The sequence below is a fragment of the Hemiscyllium ocellatum genome, chromosome 21 (genome assembly GCF_020745735.1).
Source record: "Hemiscyllium ocellatum isolate sHemOce1 chromosome 21, sHemOce1.pat.X.cur, whole genome shotgun sequence".
Taxonomy (NCBI): domain Eukaryota; kingdom Metazoa; phylum Chordata; class Chondrichthyes; order Orectolobiformes; family Hemiscylliidae; genus Hemiscyllium; species Hemiscyllium ocellatum.
This window is the reverse complement of record NC_083421.1, coordinates 63831818-63849528: the sequence shown is the minus strand read 5'-3', so window position 1 is coordinate 63849528 and position 17711 is coordinate 63831818. Positions and strand designations below refer to the sequence as shown.

At 54.1% G+C, this 17711-nt stretch overlaps 1 protein-coding gene across 5 annotated transcripts in view; it reads left to right on the top strand.

Annotated features, from left to right (window-relative positions):
• Positions 1–5465: 5465 nt before the first annotated feature.
• The window catches only part of card9 (caspase recruitment domain family, member 9), a 32555-nt gene continuing 20309 nt past the window's right edge, over positions 5466–17711 (top strand). For 4 of the 5 annotated variants that reach the window (XM_060841626.1, XM_060841625.1, XM_060841624.1 and 1 more), the window contains exons 1-5: positions 5466–5513; positions 8340–8890; positions 14063–14200; positions 15487–15812; positions 16804–16983. In XM_060841626.1, coding sequence (XP_060697609.1) covers positions 8701–8890; positions 14063–14200; positions 15487–15812; positions 16804–16983 — 834 coding nt within the window. In that variant the 5' untranslated portion in view covers positions 5466–5513; positions 8340–8700. The other variant, XM_060841623.1, reaches the window with a different exon arrangement.

The window sequence follows — 17711 nt, the reverse complement described above, 5'->3', positions numbered from 1 at the left end:
AAATCTCCTTCTACACTGTCCCCATCAAACACTCCCAGGGACAGCACGGGGGTTACATACAGAGTAAACTTCCCTCTACACTGTCCCCATCAAACACTCCCAGGGACAGGGACAGCACAGGGTTAGATACAGAGTAAACCTCCCTCTACACTGTCCCCATCAAACACTCCCAGGACAGAGACAGCACGGGGTTAGATACAGAGTAAAGATTCCTTTATAATGTCTTGGACACTCCCAAGTTAGATTGTGGACATGGGTACGATAATAATTGCAATTGGCAAAATAATTAATTTTGCTTCTATATTCCACCCTGATCTCGCCTGCACCTGGCCCGTTTCCGATTCCTCCCTTCCCTTCCTCAACAACAGTTGCTGTTCTGGGGTAGAGTGACCACCAATATCCAGTACAAAACCCACTGGCTCCCACAGTTACCCTGACTGTACATCCTCACACCCTGCTTCTTATAAAGACTATTCCATTCTCCCAGTTCCTCCGTACCTGCCACGTCTGTTCTGATGCCAACTTAGACCAGGGAGTCTCTGAAATTTCCCCTTTGTTCCTCAACTGAGGATTCCCCAGCACCATTGTTGACAGGGCACTCTATCAGGACTGACCTATCTCCCACACTTCCGCCCTCCTCTCTTTCCCCCCCCCCCCCCCCCCCCCCCCCAACACACCACCATTGGCATCCACGCCCAGAAGATCATTAGCCTCCATTTCCAGCATCTCCAGTGAGATGCCACCACCAGACATTAATTTCACCCCCCGCCCGCATTACGCAGGGACACCCTGATCCACTCCACCTTCATTCCCAACAATCCCCCCACCCGCCCGCCCCCCCCCACGGCACCTTACCCTGTAAACGCAGGAGGTGTCACACACCCACCTGCCCATTTATCTCCTCCCTCCTCAGCATCCAAGGGTCAGGACACACCTTCCAGAAAAAGCGGTGCTTGACCTGGTCTGCTGCATTCCCTGCTCACAGTGTGATCTCCTCTACATTGGGAAAACCAAGCTGAGACTGGGAGACCACTTCACAGAACATCGACACTCTGCCCACAAAAAGACCCTGAGCTCCCAGTTACCTGCCCCTTTAACACCCCACCCTGTTCCCTGGCCAACATCTCTGCCTCAGGCAGTGCTCCAGTGAAGCTCAGTGTGGGCTGGAAGAACAGTGCCTCATCTTCCACTCGAGGACCCTGAAGGCCCCCCAGACTCAATATCAAATTCAATAATTCTAGGGCCTGAGCACCTTCCTGATCTTTATCTGAGCTCCCACACACTCAGCCATCAACCATCCCATGTTCTGCCAAACTGTCATTCTGTCTTGGTTTGTTTTAATTCATTGTGAGCTGTGGGTATCACTGGTTGGCTCAGGATTTGTTGTCCACCCCCCTGCCTGCCCATCAGTATATATACCTCCTTTCCCTCGATACGATCCGTTCTGAAGAAGGCTTGCTTGGCTCAAGATGTTAACTCTATTTTTCTCTCTCTCTGTACAGATACTGCCAGACCTGCTGAGTTTCTCCAGCGCTTTCTCTCTTTTGTTATAATTGCAGGTGCTGGGTGTCAAGATGACGACGTGTTAAACGTGTAGCCAGACCTGGCCGCTCCTGTCAGCCCTGTTTGGAAGCCAGTTTAACAAAGAACAAAGAACATTTACAGCCCAGGAATAGGCCCTTCGACCCTCTAAGCCTGAGCTGATCCAAATGTACTGTCTAAACCTGTCAGTCAATTCCTAAGCATCTGTATCCCTCTGCTCCCCACCTGCTCATGCATCTGTCCAGACGCATCTTAAATGAATCTACCGTGCCTGCCTCTACCACCTCTGCTGGCAACACGTTCCAAACGTCCATCACCCTCTGTGTGAAGTACTTGCCGCATGTATCCCCTTAAACTTTCCACGTCTCACCTTGAAAGCATGACCTCTCGTTACTGAATCCTTCACCCTGGGAAAAAGCTTGTCTCGATCCACCCTGTCTATACCCTTCATGATTTTGTAGACCTCAATCAGGTCCCCCCTCAATCTCCTTTTTTCTAGTGAAAATAAACCTAACTTACTCAACCTCTCTTCATAGCTAGCACCTTCCATACCAGGCAACATCCTCATAAACCTTCTCTGCACCCTCTCCAAAGCGTCCACATCCTTTTGGTAATGTCGCGACCAGAACTGTACACAATATTCTAAATGTCGCCAAACCAATATCTTGTACAATTTTAACATGACTTGCCAGCTCTTATACTCAATACCCCGTCCAATGAAGACAAACATACTATATGCCTTCTTGACCACTCTATCCACCTGCGCAGCAACCTTCAGGGTACAATGGACCTACACTCCCAGATCTCTCTACCCATCAACTTTTCCCAAGGCTCTTCCATTCATTGTAGAATTCGCTCTAGAATTAGGCTTGCCTAAATGCATCACCTCACATTTGTCTGGATTGAAAGCCATCTGTCACTTTTTCACCCAGCTCTCCAGTCTATCTATATCCTCCTGTATTCTCTGACAGTCCCTTATGCTTTCTGCTCCTCCACCAATCTTCGTATGATCTGCAAACTTGCTGATCATACCAACAGTACCCTCTTCTAGATCACTTATGTATATTACCAACAACAGTGACCCCAACACTGACCCCTGTGGAACACCACTGGTCACCTTTCTCCATTTTGAGAGACTCCCTTCAACTACTACTCTCTGTCTCTTGTTGCTCAACCAGTTCTTTATCCACCTAGCTAGAACACCCTGCACACCATGTGACTTCACTATCTCCATTAGTCTACAATGGGGAACCTCATCAAATGCCTTACTAAAGTCCATGTATATGACACCAACAGCCCTTCATCTATCAACTTGGTCATTTCCATAAGACATAGGAGTGGAAGTAAGGCCATTCGGCCCATCGAGTCCACTCCGCCATTCAATCATGGCTGATGGGCATTTCAACTCCACTTACCCGCATTCTCCCCGTAGCCCTTAATTCCTCGAGACAACAAGAATTTATCAATCTCTGCCTTGAAGACATTTAGCGTCCTGGCCTCCATTACACTGCGGCAATGAATTCCACAGGGCCACCGCTCTCTGGCTGAAGAAATGTCTCCACATTTCTGTTCTGAATTGACCCCCTCTAATTTTAAGACTGTGTCCACGGGTCCTAGTCTCCTCGCCTAACGGAAACAATTTCCTAGCGTCCACCCTTTCCAAGCCAAGTATTATCTTGTAAGTTCCTATTAAGTCTCCCCTTAATCTTCTAAACTCCAATGAATACAATCCCAGGATCCTCAGCCATTCCTCGTATGTTAGACCAACCATTCCAGGGATCATCCGTGTGAATCTCCGCTGGACACGTTCCAGTGCCAGTATGTCCTTCCTGAGGTGTGGGGACCAAAACTGGACACAATACTCCAAATGGGGCCTAACCAGAGCTTTATAAAGTCTCAGTAGCACAACGATGCTTTTATATTCCAACCTTCTTGAGATAAGAATTAAGTTGGTAAGGCACGATCTCCCCCGGACAAAACCATGTTGCTTATCACTGATAAGCTCATTCTTTTCTAAATATAAATAGATCCTATCTGTCAGTACCGTCTCCAGCAACTTCCCCACCACCGACGTCAGGCTCTCAGGTCTGTAGTTACCTGGAATATCCCTACTACCCTTCTTGTACAGGGGGACAACATGAGCAACCTTCCAGTCCTCTGGTACCTCACCTGCATTTAAGGATGCCATAAAGATATCTGTCAGGGCCCCAGCTATTTCCTCTCTCGCCTCCCTCAGCAACCTGGGATAGATCCCATCCGGTCCTGGGGATTTGTCCACCTCAATAACCTCTAGCCTACCCAACACATCTTCCCTACTTATGCCAATGTAATCCAGACTAATCAAACTTCTATCTCTAATCTCAACATTCATCATGTTCCTCTCCTCAGTGAACACTGATGCAAAGTAAACATTCAGAATCTCACCCATTCTCTCAGGTTCAGCACACAGCCTTCCTTCATTATCTTTTAGTGGACCAATCCTTTCTCTAGTTACCCGCTTGCTTCTTATATAAGAATAAATGCTTTGGGATTTTCCTTAACTCTGCTCGCTAAAGCTATTTCATGACCCCTTTTAACCAGCTTGATTCCTTTAGCGCTGAGGGCTGTCACCCTATGACCAGAGGATCCCATTCAGTGCTTTACCAGGGAAACAGCTGATCCTGCCCCAGCATCCTGCCTACCCTCCCCACCACACCCCCAACACCCTGGACCAGCTCCCCCCCATCTCCCAACCGAGGTGTGAGCACTGTGAGGAACTGACCAATATGGGTCTCATGTTTGTGCTCCAATAACACTGTCTTCCTCAGATTTAAAATGTTTCTTAAGCAATGCTTTAATACTCACGAATAAAGTTACTTATCCTTACTTTTTAATGGCTTGAATAAATAGTCTGCACACCTTATTTAGTGTTGACTCGTTTCTGTCACATCACTCACTTCCATCTAGAAGGACAAGGGCAGTTGATACATGGGAACACCACCCCCTGCAAGTTCCCCTCCGAGCCCCTCACCATCCTAACTTGGAAATATATCGCCGTTCCTTCAGTGTCACTGGGTCAGAATCCTGGAATTCCCTCCCTCAGGGCATTGTGGGTCAACCCACAGTGGGTGGACTGCAGTGGTTCAACAAGGTAACTCACCCCCACCTTAAAGGCAACTAGGGTCAGGACATTAAATGCTGACCCAGCCGGTGATGCCCATGTCTCAGCAATGAATTACCCTTCCCCCCACCCCTCCCCCCATCTCTCAGAGACACACTGGGGCAGCTGACCAACTCTCTAATTGGATCGTCGTTGGCTGAAACCTCTCTATGGACACGGACTGGAAATATTTCCCTTGCCATTTGGCCCGAACAGTCTGGGGCTAGCCCCCACTGATCCTGAGTCAATCTTGCTGAGAGGACCCAGTCAGTATTCCAGCACGTGGAAGTGATGTTGGACTGGGGTAGACAAAGTTAAAAATCACACGACACCAGGTTATAATCCAACAGGTCGTCAGCGAAGAAATGCTGTGGCCAATAACTGTTCTGCACCGAGTGTTGAGGAATTCAAAATGCAGACGAACATGACACAATCTCCAAGCGATTTGAGTAAATGTAAGTTGCCTGTGTACTGCGAGGTCTGGGTTCAAGACCCACCTGCTCCAGAGGGGGGTCATAATATTTCTGTATAACTCTGAAGCAAACTCAGCAACTTGTCACCATCGAGGTGTGGTGATAATCATCAAATAAAATCACTGCGCTACTATGTCACCACCTTGTATTGACAGCTGGTCCAGGCCAGGCACAATGGGCTGAATGGCCTCACTCAAAGCCTTCCAAATGACAGGAAGTGGGTGAGACATTGTGTCTCGTGTTTTGTTAAGTTACCCCACCCACAGTATCCAGACTCTCAAATTGATTGGAACTTCCTCTTTCTGCTGTGTAGCCGGTGTGTCAGCTTGTGGCACGTTCCTGGCAGACTTTGGGTGAAGGTGAGTAAGAATGTTAATTATTGCTAAAGTCTGGGAACCCAGTGTCTGAGACCCTGATGAGAGGGTGGGGGGTGGCAGGGGATGGGGGTGTTTGAGGGGGAGATGGTTTAATTGTTTAAAACGTGGCTCTTAATGATACAACCGCCCAACACTCCAACCCTCTTCCACCCCCAAAAAAGGCACCATTTCTCTGACCTTCCATCTCAGGAAGGTGTCATTGACAGCAAAGGATAGGGGTCTTTGCAAACAGACCACAGCAGCAGTTCTAAAAATTTATATTATTTTTGGATCTTTCATGCAAATGTATAATTTCTGTTCTAGTCAAAGATTCTTACATAAATGACAGGTCCCACACACACTGACTCTCACTGGGGTACGGCTCCCACACACACTGACTCTCACTGGGGTACATTCCCACACACACTGACTCTCACTGGGGTACATTCCCACACACACTGACTCTCACTGGGGTACAGTCCCACACACACTGACTCTCACTGGGGTACGGCTCCCACACACACTGACTCTCACTGGGGTACAGTCCCACACACACTGACTCTCACTGGGGTACAGCTCCCACACACACTGACTCTCACTGGGGTACAGTCCCACACACACTGACTCTCACTGGGATACAGCTCCCACACACACTGACTCTCACTTCGGTACACTCCCACACACACTGACTCTCACTACAGTCCCATACACACTGACTCTCACTGGGGTACAGTCCCACACACACTGACTCTCACTGCGGTACACTCCCACACACACTGATTCTCACTACAGTCCCATACACACTGACTCTCACTGGGGTACAGCTCCCACACACACTGACTCTCACTGGGGTACAGCTCCCACACACACTGACTCTCACTGGGGTACAGCTCCCACACACACTGACTCTCACTGGGGTGTGACTCCCACACACACTGACTCTCACTGGGGTCTCAGATGGAGACGTAAGAAAAAGTGAGGTCTGCAGATGCTGGAGATCAGAGCTGAAAATGTGTTGCTGGTTAAAGCACAGCAGGTCAGGCAGCATCCAAGGAACAGGAAATTCGACGTTTCGGGCCAGAGCCCTTCATCCGTCGAATTTCCTGTTCCTTGGATGCTGCCTAACCTGCTGTGCTTTAACCAGCAACACATTTTCGTCTCAGATGGAGACGGTAACATTGTTAAAGATCCAATAATGGAATGTTGAGGCAGCAGAAATCTGGAGAAGTTTTTTTTAAGTTGTTTCTGGGAGGTGGCTTCTCTGAATCTATTTGTGAAAGGCAAGGTTTAGAGCACATTATTTATTTAGGAAGCAATTCCTGCAATATCTCCAAATGTCAATAATAGGGAAATTATTGGAAAAAATTGTTGGATAGTCAGGATTGATCAACATTTGGTAAGGCAGAGATTGCAAAGGGATGGCCAGAGTAGGTTGTCTGGGAGATGCTGACCAAGTTGTTTGAAAAGGTGATTAAATATCTTGGTGGGACTCGTGATCTGGTTTACAGTCAGGCTGGTCCACAAGGTTCAGAGCCCATCAGAACAAAGACAGGTTCACACACTGGATCCAACATTGGCTTCCAAATTGTGAGCAAAGGGTGATGGTGGAGGGTTTTGTTTTGTGATTGGGAGTTTGTGACCAGTGGTGTACAGCAGGGATCAGTGCTGGGACCCTTGCTGTCTGTTATGTACATTAATGTCTTGCAATGTGAATGTAGACGGTGTAATTGGGAAGTTTGTTCAGGCCACGAGAATTGGTGGAGCTGTTGTTGGTGACGACGGTGGTCTCAGGCCACAGTCTGATATCGATCAGGTAGTAAATTGGGCAGAGCAATGGCAGATGGAGTTCACCGATAATTCTGATAATTACAAGATGATACATTTTGGATCTCCATAACGGCTAAAAACAATGAATGGTGGGGAGTCCAGACCTTGGTGTACAAGTCCATAGATCCCTGAAGGTGTCAGTACAGGTAGACGGTGCTGATGAAGGCATATGGGATGTTTGCCATTATTAGCCTGGAGCACAGAAGTCTTGTTACAACTTAAATCATTGGTTAAGTCACAGGTAGAATATTGTGTGCAGTTCTGGTAATCACATTATTGGAAGCATGTGATTGCTGTGGAGAAGATGTAGAGAAGATTAATCAGGATGTTGTTTGGGATGAAAAGTTAGTTGTGAGGAGACATTGGGACTGTTCTCCTTGGAGCAGAGGAGGCTGAGGGGAATTTGATGGAGATTTCCAAAGTTATGAGGGTTAGATAAGGTAGATTGTGAGGACCTCTTTCTCATGGCAGATGTGTCTAATGCCAGAGGGTAAGAGTTTAAGGGGGAGGAGTAAGTGATTTACAGGTTTGAGAGGTAATTGTTTTCACACAGAGAGTGTTGGAAATATGGAACGTGCTGTCTGAGAATGTGGTGGTGGCAGGTACTCTCTCAATGATTAAGAAACATCTGGGTGAGCACTTAAAATGCCAGGGCACAGTAGGCTATGGACCAAGTGCACGTCAATGGGATTAGTGTAGTTTGTTGGGTCAGTATGGAGATGGCAGGCTGAAGGGCCTGTTTCTATGCTGTATAACTCTATAACTGTATATTCAATACAGAGATAAGGAGGAATGTTTTGTCTCAGAGGGCAGTGTATCTGTGTAATTGTTTCACACAGAGGGCTACTCCAGGCTGGGACAGTGAGATATTTAATCGGGATGGGAACGGACAGTTATGGGGAAAAAGCAGGGAAATGGGCAAGAGGATAATCGGGCCAGGCACGATGTAAAGGATGGGCTGAGTGGGCTGATGGTGTTATTGAGCTTGTGTCCTGTCCTCAGGGAGTGGCCTGGTCTGGCCTGGTCTGGTCGGGTCTGGCCTGGTCTGGTCTGGTCAGGCGTGGTCTGGTCTGGCCTGATCTGGTCTAGTCTGGCCTGGTCTGGCCTGGTCTGGTCTGGCCTGGTCTGGCCTGGTCTGGTCTGGCCTGGTCTGGCTTGGCCTGATCTGGTCTAGTCTGGTCTGGTCTGGTCTGGCCTGATCTGGTCTAGTCTGGCCTGGTCTGGTCTGGTCTGGCCTGGTCTGGTCTGGCCTGGTCTGGTCTGGCCTGGTCTGGTCTGGCCTGGTCTAGCCTGGTCTGGTCTAGTCTGGCCTGGTCTGGTCTGGTCTGGTCTGGCCTGGCCTGGCCTGGTCTGGGTGACAGTGATGTCGGATCAGAGTGAAGCAGACGGGAATGAGCTGTGGAACAATCTGGAGAATTACCGGGCGAAGCTGACGGCGGTGATTGAACCGTCCCGGATCACCCCGTACCTGCGGCAGTGCAAGGTCCTCATCCACGATGACGAGGAGCAGATCTTCAACGACCCCAGCCTGGTCACCCGGCGCCGGAAAGTAGGTCAGTGCTCGGGGTGGGGGGGGGGGGGGGCAGGGCACTGAGGGGGCACAGTGAGGGGGTGGGGCACTGAGGGGACACAGTGAGGGGGTGGGGCACTGAAGGGGACACAGTGAGGGGGCAGGCACTGAGGAGGCACAGTGAGGGGTCAGGGCAATGAGGGGGCACAGTGAGGGGGCAGGGCACTGAGGGAGCACAGTGAGGGGGCAGGGCACTGAAGGGGCACAGTGAGGGGGCAGGCACTGAAGGGGCACAGTGAGGGGGCAGGCACTGAGGAGGCACAGTGAGGGGTCAGGGCAATGAGGGGGCACAGTGAGGGGGCAGGGCACTGAGGGAGCACAGTGAGGGGGCAGGGCAATGAGGGGGCACAGTGAGGGGGGAGGGCATTGAGGGGGCACAGAGGGGGCAGGGCAATGAGGGGGCACAGTGAGGGGGCAGGGCACTGAGGGGGCACAGTGAGGGGGTGGGGCACAGAGAGGGGGTGGGGCAATGAGGGGACACAGTGTGGGGGTGGGGCACAGAGAGGGGGCACAGTGCAGGGGGTGGGGCACAGAGAGGGGGTGGGGCACTGAGGGGGCACAGTGAGGGGGTGGGGCACAGAGAGGGGGTGGGGCACTGAGGGGGACTGGGCACTGAGGGGCACAGTGAGGGAGTGGGGCACAGAGAGGGGGTGGGGCACTGAGGGGGACTGGGCACTGAGGGGCACAGTGAGGGAGTGGGGCACAGAGAGGGGGTGGGGCACTGAGGGGGCACAGTGAGGGGGACTGGGCACTGAAGGGCACAGTGAGGGGATGTGGTACAGTGAGGGGGCGGGGCACAGTGAGGGGGTTGGGACACAGTGAGGGGGTGGGGCACAAGAGGGGGAGGGGCACAGTGAGGGGGTGGGGCACAGTGAGGGGTTGGGGCACAGTGAGGGGTGTAGGGCACAGTGAGGGGGGTGGGGTACAGTGAGGGGGTTGGGGCAAGGGTGGGGGTGGGGCACAGGGAGGGGATTGGGGCACAGGGATGGGGTTGGGGCACAGGGAGGGGAAGGGGCACAGTGAGGGTGTGGGGCACAGGGAGGGGATTGGGGCACAGGGAGGGGATTGGGGCACAGGGAGGGGTGTAGGGGCACAGGGAGGGGATTGGGGCACAGGGAGGGGATTGGGGCACAGGGAGGGGTGTAGGGGCACAGGGAGGGGATTGGGGCACAGGGAGGGAGTTGGGGCACAGGGAGGGGAAGGGGCACAGGGAGGGGAAGGGGCACAGTGAGGGTGTGGGGCACAGTGAGGGGGTTGGGGCACAGGGAGGGGTGTAGGGGCACAGAGGGGTGTGGGGCACAGTGAGGATGTTAGGGCACAGGGAGGGGTGTAGGGGCACAGTGAGGGGGGTGTAGGGCACAGTGAGGGGTATGTGGCACAGTGAGGGGGTGGGGCACAGTGAGGGGGCGGGGCACAGTGAGGGGGTTGGGACACAGTGAGGGGGTGGGGCACAAGAGGGGGTGGGGCACAGTGAGGGGGTGGGGCACAGTGAGGGGTTGGGGCACAGTGAGGGGTGTAGGGCACAGTGAGGGGGGTGGGGTACAGTGAGGGGGTTGGGGCAAGGGCGGGGGTGGGGCACAGGGAGGGGATTGGGGCACAGGGAGGGGGTTGGGGCACAGGGAGGGGAAGGGGCACAGTGAGGGTGTGGGGCACAGGGAGGGGATTGGGGCACAGGGAGGGGTGTAGGGGCACAGGGAGGGGATTGGGGCACAGGGAGGGAGTTGGGGCACAGGGAGGGGAAGGGGCACAGTGAGGGTGTGGGGCACAGTGAGGGGGTTGGGGCACAGGGAGGGGTGTAGGGGCACAGAGGGGTGTGGGGCACAGTGAGGATGTTAGGGCACAGGGAGGGGTGTAGGGGCACAGTGAGGGGGGTGTAGGGCACAGTGAGGGGTATGTGGCACAGTGAGGGGGCGGGGCACAGTGAGGGGGCGGGGCACAGTGAGGGGGTGTGGTGCACAGTGAGGGGGTGGGGAACAGTGAGGGGTGTGGGGCACAGTGAGGGGGCGGGGCACAGTGAGGGGGCAGGGCACAGTGAGGGGTGTGGGGCACAGTGAGGGGGTGGGGCACAGTGAGGGGGCGGGGCACAGTGAGGGGGCGGGGCACAGTGAGGGGGCAGGGCACAGTGAGGGGTGTGGGGCACAGTGAGGGGGCGGGGCACAGTGAGGGGTGTGGGGCACAGTGAGGGGGCGGGGCACAGTGAGGGGTGTAGGGCACAGGGAGGGGGTGTAGGGCACAGGGAGGGGGTGTGGGGCACAGGGAGGGGGTGTGGGGCACAGTGAGGGGGGTGTGGGGCACAGTGAGGGGGGTGTGGGGCACAGTGAGGGGTGTGGGGCACAGTGAGGGGTGTGGGGCACAGTGATGGGGGTGGGGCACAGTGAGGAGGTGTGGGGCACAGTGAGGGGGGTGTGGGGCACAGTGAGGGGGGTGTGGGGCACAGTGAGGGGGGTGTGGGGCACAGTGATGGGGCTGGGGCGCAGTGAGGGGGTTGGGTCACAGTGAGGGGGGTGCAGGGCACAGTGATGGGTGTGGGGCACAGTGAGGGGGGTGTGGGTCACAGTGAGGGGGATGGGGCACAGTGAGGGGGGTGTGGGGCACAGTGAGGGGGGTGGGTCACAGTGAGGGGGTGTGGGGCACAGTGATGGGGTGGGGCACAGTGAGGGGGTGTGGGGCATAGTGAGGGGGTGTGGGGCACAGTGATGGGGTGGGGCACAGTGAGGGGGGTGTGGGGCACAGTGATGGGGTGGGGCACAGTGAGGGGGGTGTGGGGCACAGTGAGGGCGTTGGGTCACAGTGAGGGGGCTGTGGGGCACAGTGATGGGGTTGGGTCACAGTGAGGGGGTTGGGTCACAGTGAGGGGGTTGGGTCACAGTGAGGGGGGTGTGGGGCACAGTGAGGGGGTTGGGTCACAGTGAGGGGGTTGGGTCACAGTGAGGGGGGTGTGGGGCACAGTGAGGGGGATATGGGGCACAGTGATGGGGGTGTGGGGCACAGTGAGGGGATGGGGCACAGTGAGGGGGTGTGGGGCACAGTGAGGGGGGTATGGGGCACAGTGAGGGGGTTGGGGCACAGTGAGGGGGGAGTTGCAGGGTGAGTTTTCCCTGGAGCGTCGGAGGCTGAGGGGAGACCTTATAGAGGTTTACAAAATTATGAGGGGCATGGACAGGATAAATAGACAAAGTCTTTTCCCTGGGATCGGGGAGTCCAGAACTAGAGGGCATAGGTTTAGGGCGAGAGGGGAAAGAAATGAAAGAGATCTAAGGGTCAACTTTTTCAGGCAGAGGGTGGTGTGTATGGAATGAGCTGCCAGAGGATGTGATGGAGGCTGGTACAATTACAACATTTAAGAGGCATCTGGATGGGTATATGAATAGGAAGGGTTTGGAGGGATATGGGCCGGGTGCTGGCAGGTGGGACTAGATGGGGTTGGACTGAAGAGTCTGTTTCTATGCTGTACATCTCTATGACTCTAAACCCCCCTCCAGAAACATCCTGCTCCTTATTACCCCCATTCTTATTGCCCCTTCTCCTAATGAGAATCATTTCTCTCTATTTTGATCTGTGTGTCCCTCTGCACTTTGTACATCCCAGTCAGAGTCTCTCCCAAACCCTCAGCCTTCTCCGCCCTCAGAAACAGAAAGCAGCTTTTCCACCCTCTCAAACATTAATGAACATTTGGTGCTGCCCCATCACACTCTCCTTCTGCCCTTGTATTCAAAGCCTCCATTAACAAAGGCACCTGTCAGGGACCTAGGGACACGCACCACCCTCTGGACATGGATTTTCAAACGCATCGAGACCCACTCCCCAGCCAGGGCAATTAGCTCAGGCCCAGTGTCAATGATCCATTGGGGCTACACAACATCAGCATGGACCCCTTCCCTTTGTATAAGAGAGAGGGATGCCCCACACCCAGCCATCATTACAGCCCTTCACTGGATGACAATCATTTCTGACCATTTACACATTTTTCATTTTGACACATTTGGTGTGTTAGGATGTGTGTATCTGTGTGAGTGTGTCAGTGTGTGTCTGAGTGTGAGTGTGTGTGTGTGTCTGTGTGTGTGGCTGTGTGAGTGTGTCAGTGTGTGTCTGTGTGTCTGAGTGTGAGAGAGTGTGTGTGTCTGTATATGTAAGTGTGTCTGTGTGTGTGTCTGTGTGAGTGTATGTGTGTCTGTGTGTGTGTCTGTGTCTGTGTAAGTGTGTCTGTCCGTGTGTGTGTGTGTGTGTGAATGTGTCTGTGTGTGTGTGTGTGAATGTGTCTGTGTGTGTGTGTGTCTGTGTGTATGTGTGTGTACGTGTGTGTCTGTATGTGCGTGTGTGAATGTGTCTGTGTGTGTGTGAATGTGTCTGTGTGTGTGAATGTGTCTGTGTGTGTGTGAATGTGTCTGTGTGTGTGAATGTGTCTGTGTGTGTGTGTCAGTGTGTGTGTCTGTGTGTGTGAATGTGTGTGTCTCTGTGTGTCTGTGTGTCAGTGTGTGTGCGTGCTTGTGTGTGAATGTGTCTGTGTATGTGGGTGTGTGTGTGGGTGTGTGTGTGTCTGTGTATGTGTCTGTGTATGTGGGTGTGTATGTGGGTGTGGGTGTGTGTGTGGGTGTGTATGTGTCTGTGTATGTGGATGTGTGTGGGTGGGTGTGTGTGTGTGTCAGTGTATGTGGGTGTATGTGGGTGTGTCAGTGTATGTGGGTGTATGTGGGTGTGTCTGTGTATGTGGGTGTGTGTGTGGGTGTGTGTGTGTGTCTGTGTATGTGGGTGTGTGTGTGTCTGTGTATGTGGGTGTGTATGTGGGTGTGTATGTGTGTGTGTGTGTGTCTGTGTATGTGTGTGTGTGTCTGTGTGTGTGGGTGTGTGTGTGGGTGTGTGTGTCTGTGTATGTGGGTGTGTGTGTGTGGGTGTGTATGTGGGTGTGTGTGTGGGTGTGTGTGGGATGTTTTCTCCTGGCTGACTGACAATGAGTTGACCCTTTCTTCCTGCAGTTACATTTCTGTGTCAGAGAGAGCCCGGGTGGGTCAGTGCAGTCAGTTTCTATCAAGTTAATTGCCGACTTTTGGGCTTTCTTTAACAAATCCAGCACGACGATATCTTCAGGCTGAGAGTGGGGGGTGTGCCATCTCCGTGCCCTGGGTGAGTGACCATCTGCCCTGTGCTGTCTTTACAGGGATGCTGCTGGATATTCTCCAGAGGACAGGCTGCAAAGGCCACATTGCATTTCTGGAGAGTTTGGAGTTGTACTACCCAGAGCTTTACCTCCGCATCACCGGGCAGGAACCCACACGGACCTTCTCCGTCATCCTGGGTAAGAGCTGAACCTCACAACAACAGCAGCACCGAGCACCTGCTCCATCCGAACAGCGTTCAACATCACCTCAGCAACAGCTCACTCCCAACCAAGGATCACCCACTCCCAACTCCCCCTGACACAGTACCAGTGCTGAGGGAGTGCCACACTGTCAGAGGGTCAGTGCTGAGGGAGTACCGCACTGTCAAAAGGTCAGTGCTGAGGGAGTGCCACATGTCGGAGGGTCAGTGCTGTGGGTGTGGGCACTGTCAGAGGGTCAGTGCTGAGGGAGTGCCGCACTGTCGGAGGGTCAGTGCAGAGGGAGTGCCGCACTGTCAGAGGGTCAGTGCTGAGGGAGTGCCGCACTGTCGAAAGGTCAGTGCTGAGGGAGTGCCGCACTATCAGAAGGTCAGTGCTGAGGGAGTGGGCACTGTCGGAGGGTCAGTGCTGAGGGAGTGGGCACTGTCGGAGGGTCAGTGCTGAGGGAGTGGGCACTGTCGGAGGGTCAGTGCAGAGGGAGTGCCGCACTGTCGGAGGGTCAGTGCTGAGGGAGTGCCGCACTGTCGAGGGTCGTGCTGAGGGAGTGCTGCACTGTCGGAGGGTCAGTGCCAAGGGAGTGCCACACTGTCGGAGGGTCAGTGCTGAGGGAGTGGGCACTGTCGGAGGGTCAGTGCCAAGGGAGTGCCACACTGTCGGAGGGTCAGTGCTGAGGGAGTGGGCACTGTCGAGGGTCGTGCTGAGGGAGTGCTGCACTGTCGGAGGGTCAGTGCCAAGGGAGTGCCACACTGTCGGAGGGTCAGTGCTGAGGGAGTGGGCACTGTCGGAGGGTCAGTGCTGAGGGAGTGCCGCACTGTCGGAGCAAGGCTGGGAAGATCTCCCTGATATCCTGTGAATTTCTTCCTCCATGTGTTGCGCTTAATTTATTGTTGATGCTGGGACCTTCCTGTGCACAATGTCAATTGTATTTTCCTCACCGTGAAACACTAACCACTCTCCAGCTGATTGTGAATTGGGCCCGGGATGTCCCTGACGATGATCCCTTGGCTGTTTTAATTGGCTTTGACGTCCGTTGAGGCCAGCAGCAACATCAGTGTGCTGCCTCCCACAGTCGACCGCCCGGTGACTCTCACCATAACGGTTCACTTCACCAGAAAGTGGCAGCTGGGAGAGAGTTGGATTCCCAGCTCCCTGCTCCCAGCTCCCAGCTCCGACAGGGACACTGGGAGATGGAAATGGTCTGGGTTAATGTGCAGGATGGTGCTGGAGGCTATCAGACTCAGGTGGGTCTGTCTGTGTTTGGTCAGATGCGGGTGGAGAGTCGAGCCTGACCCAGTTACTGATGGCGGAGGTGCAGAAACAACAACAAGTAGCTCTCCGCTGTCACAAACAGCTGCAGGAACTGACCACCGATCTGACCCAGAAAGACCATCACATCAAACAGCTCCAGGTCAAACTGAGCGAGCTGCAGAAATACCAGGAACGGTTCTGGAAGGTGAGGGAAGAACGTAACAATTACAGCGAGGAGCTGAAGACCTGCAAGGAGGAGAATTACAAATGGGCCAAGGACTTTGCAATCCAGAGCGAGGAAAAGAATACCGCGCTGATGAGGAACCGCGACCTGCAGCTGGAGGTGGGTTCATTACCTTGGAATGCAGCTGTGATCTCCATTCATCCCAATCCTTCACAAGCCTGTACACATTCCCCTGCCTCAGGACCCCTCTCCAACACCAGAACATCTCTCAAATCCCCCCCTTCAATGAAAACCACCGCACAATTCTGAAGCAACAAACCCTTTCCCATTCCCTCCCACTGTCCACAATCCCAATGGACCCAAACCCTTTCCCATTCCCTCCCACTGTCCACAATCCCAATGGACCCAAACCCTTTTCCCATTCCCTCCCACCGTCCACAATCCCAATGGACCCAAACCCTTTCCCATTCCCTCCCACCGTCCACAATCCCAATGGACCCAAACCCTTTTCCCATTCCCTCCCACCGTCCACAATCCCAATGGACCCAAACCCTTTCCCATTCCCTCCCACCGTCCACAATCCCAATGGACCCAAACCCTTTTCCCATTCCCTCCCACCGTCCACAATCCCAATGGATCCAAACCCTTTCCCATTCCCTCCCACCGTCCACAATCCCAATGGATCCAAACCCTTTTCCCATTCCCTCCCACCGTCCACAATCCCAATGGATCCAAACCCTTTCCCATTCCCTCCCACCGTCCACAATCCCAATGGACCCAAACCCTTTCCCATTCACTCCCACAATCCCAATGGATCCAAACCCTTTCCCATTCCCTCCCACCGTCCACAATCCCAACGGATCTAAACCCTTTCCCATTCACTCCAACTGTTCACAATCCCAATGATGGTCTTCCTATATGCTGGCATTGGGCCCAGTCTATGTAAAGGTGAGTGTTTCCCAGTGGGGGGCTCTGTGCTGTCAGTGTTGGGGGGGCTCTGTGCTCTGTGTTGAGGTGGCTCTGTGCTGTCAGTGTTGGGGGCGCTCTGTGCTGTCGGTGTTGGGGGGCTCTGTGCTGTCGGTGTTGGGGGCTCTGTGCTGTCGGAGTTGCGTGTTGAGGTGTGTACTCTGTGATCCTGACTCTGCTGCAGATTGAGAGACTGAAGCACAACCTGATGTTGGCTGAGGATGGTTATAAGGTCGAGCGGACCCACACCATGAAGCTGAAACACGCCATGGAGCAGAGACCGACGCAGGAAGTGATCTGGGAACTTCAGCGAGAGAACGACCTGCTCAAGGCCAAGCTGCAGGAACTGGCCCCTCCCCAGAAGGTACCCATTGGCTGCGGCTGTTCCTGTGATGGTCCTCCAGGAGGGTCTGACCCAGCCAGGAGAAACACTCCATCATTGGGCCTGGAGTGACTGCCTTCCTCTCCTCATTTATTCCCTCCAGAGGTCAGAGGTGCCCTCCATGAACCTCAGCTCACCCGAAGACCCTCTGCCCAGCTCCTGACTGAGTCCTGCTCCCCCAGCCCGCTCCCAGCTGACTCGACACTACCTCCCAGTCCAGCAAACCCTTGATTTAAAAACCCTCGCCCTGGTTTCCAATTCCCTCCATGTTCCTCCCTCTCTGTGTCTCTGCGATTCACTCCAGCCTCCAGTCTGGTCCTTTAAGCCTCCCCTGATTCCCGTCCCTCCCCCATCGCTGGGTAACTCCTCTCAGCCCCTGGGGGCCGGAGCTCAGGGATTCCCTCCGGAGCCCTGTCCTTTGAGATGCTGCTCAAATCCTTGGCGCGGTGTCTGGTCACAGCCGGATGGAGAGTTAATGCTGGCCCAGCACGTGCTGTGAATGCAAACCGCCAGAAACACTGACCCCCACTCACCCACTCCCATCTCCCACCCACCCCCATCCCCCATCCCCCATCCCCCATCCCCCACCCCCATCCCCCATCCCCCATCCCCCACCCCCACCCCCCACCCCCATCCCCCATCCCCCATCCCCCACCCCCATCCCTCATCCCTCATCCCTCATCCCTCATCCCCCATCCCCCATCCCCCAC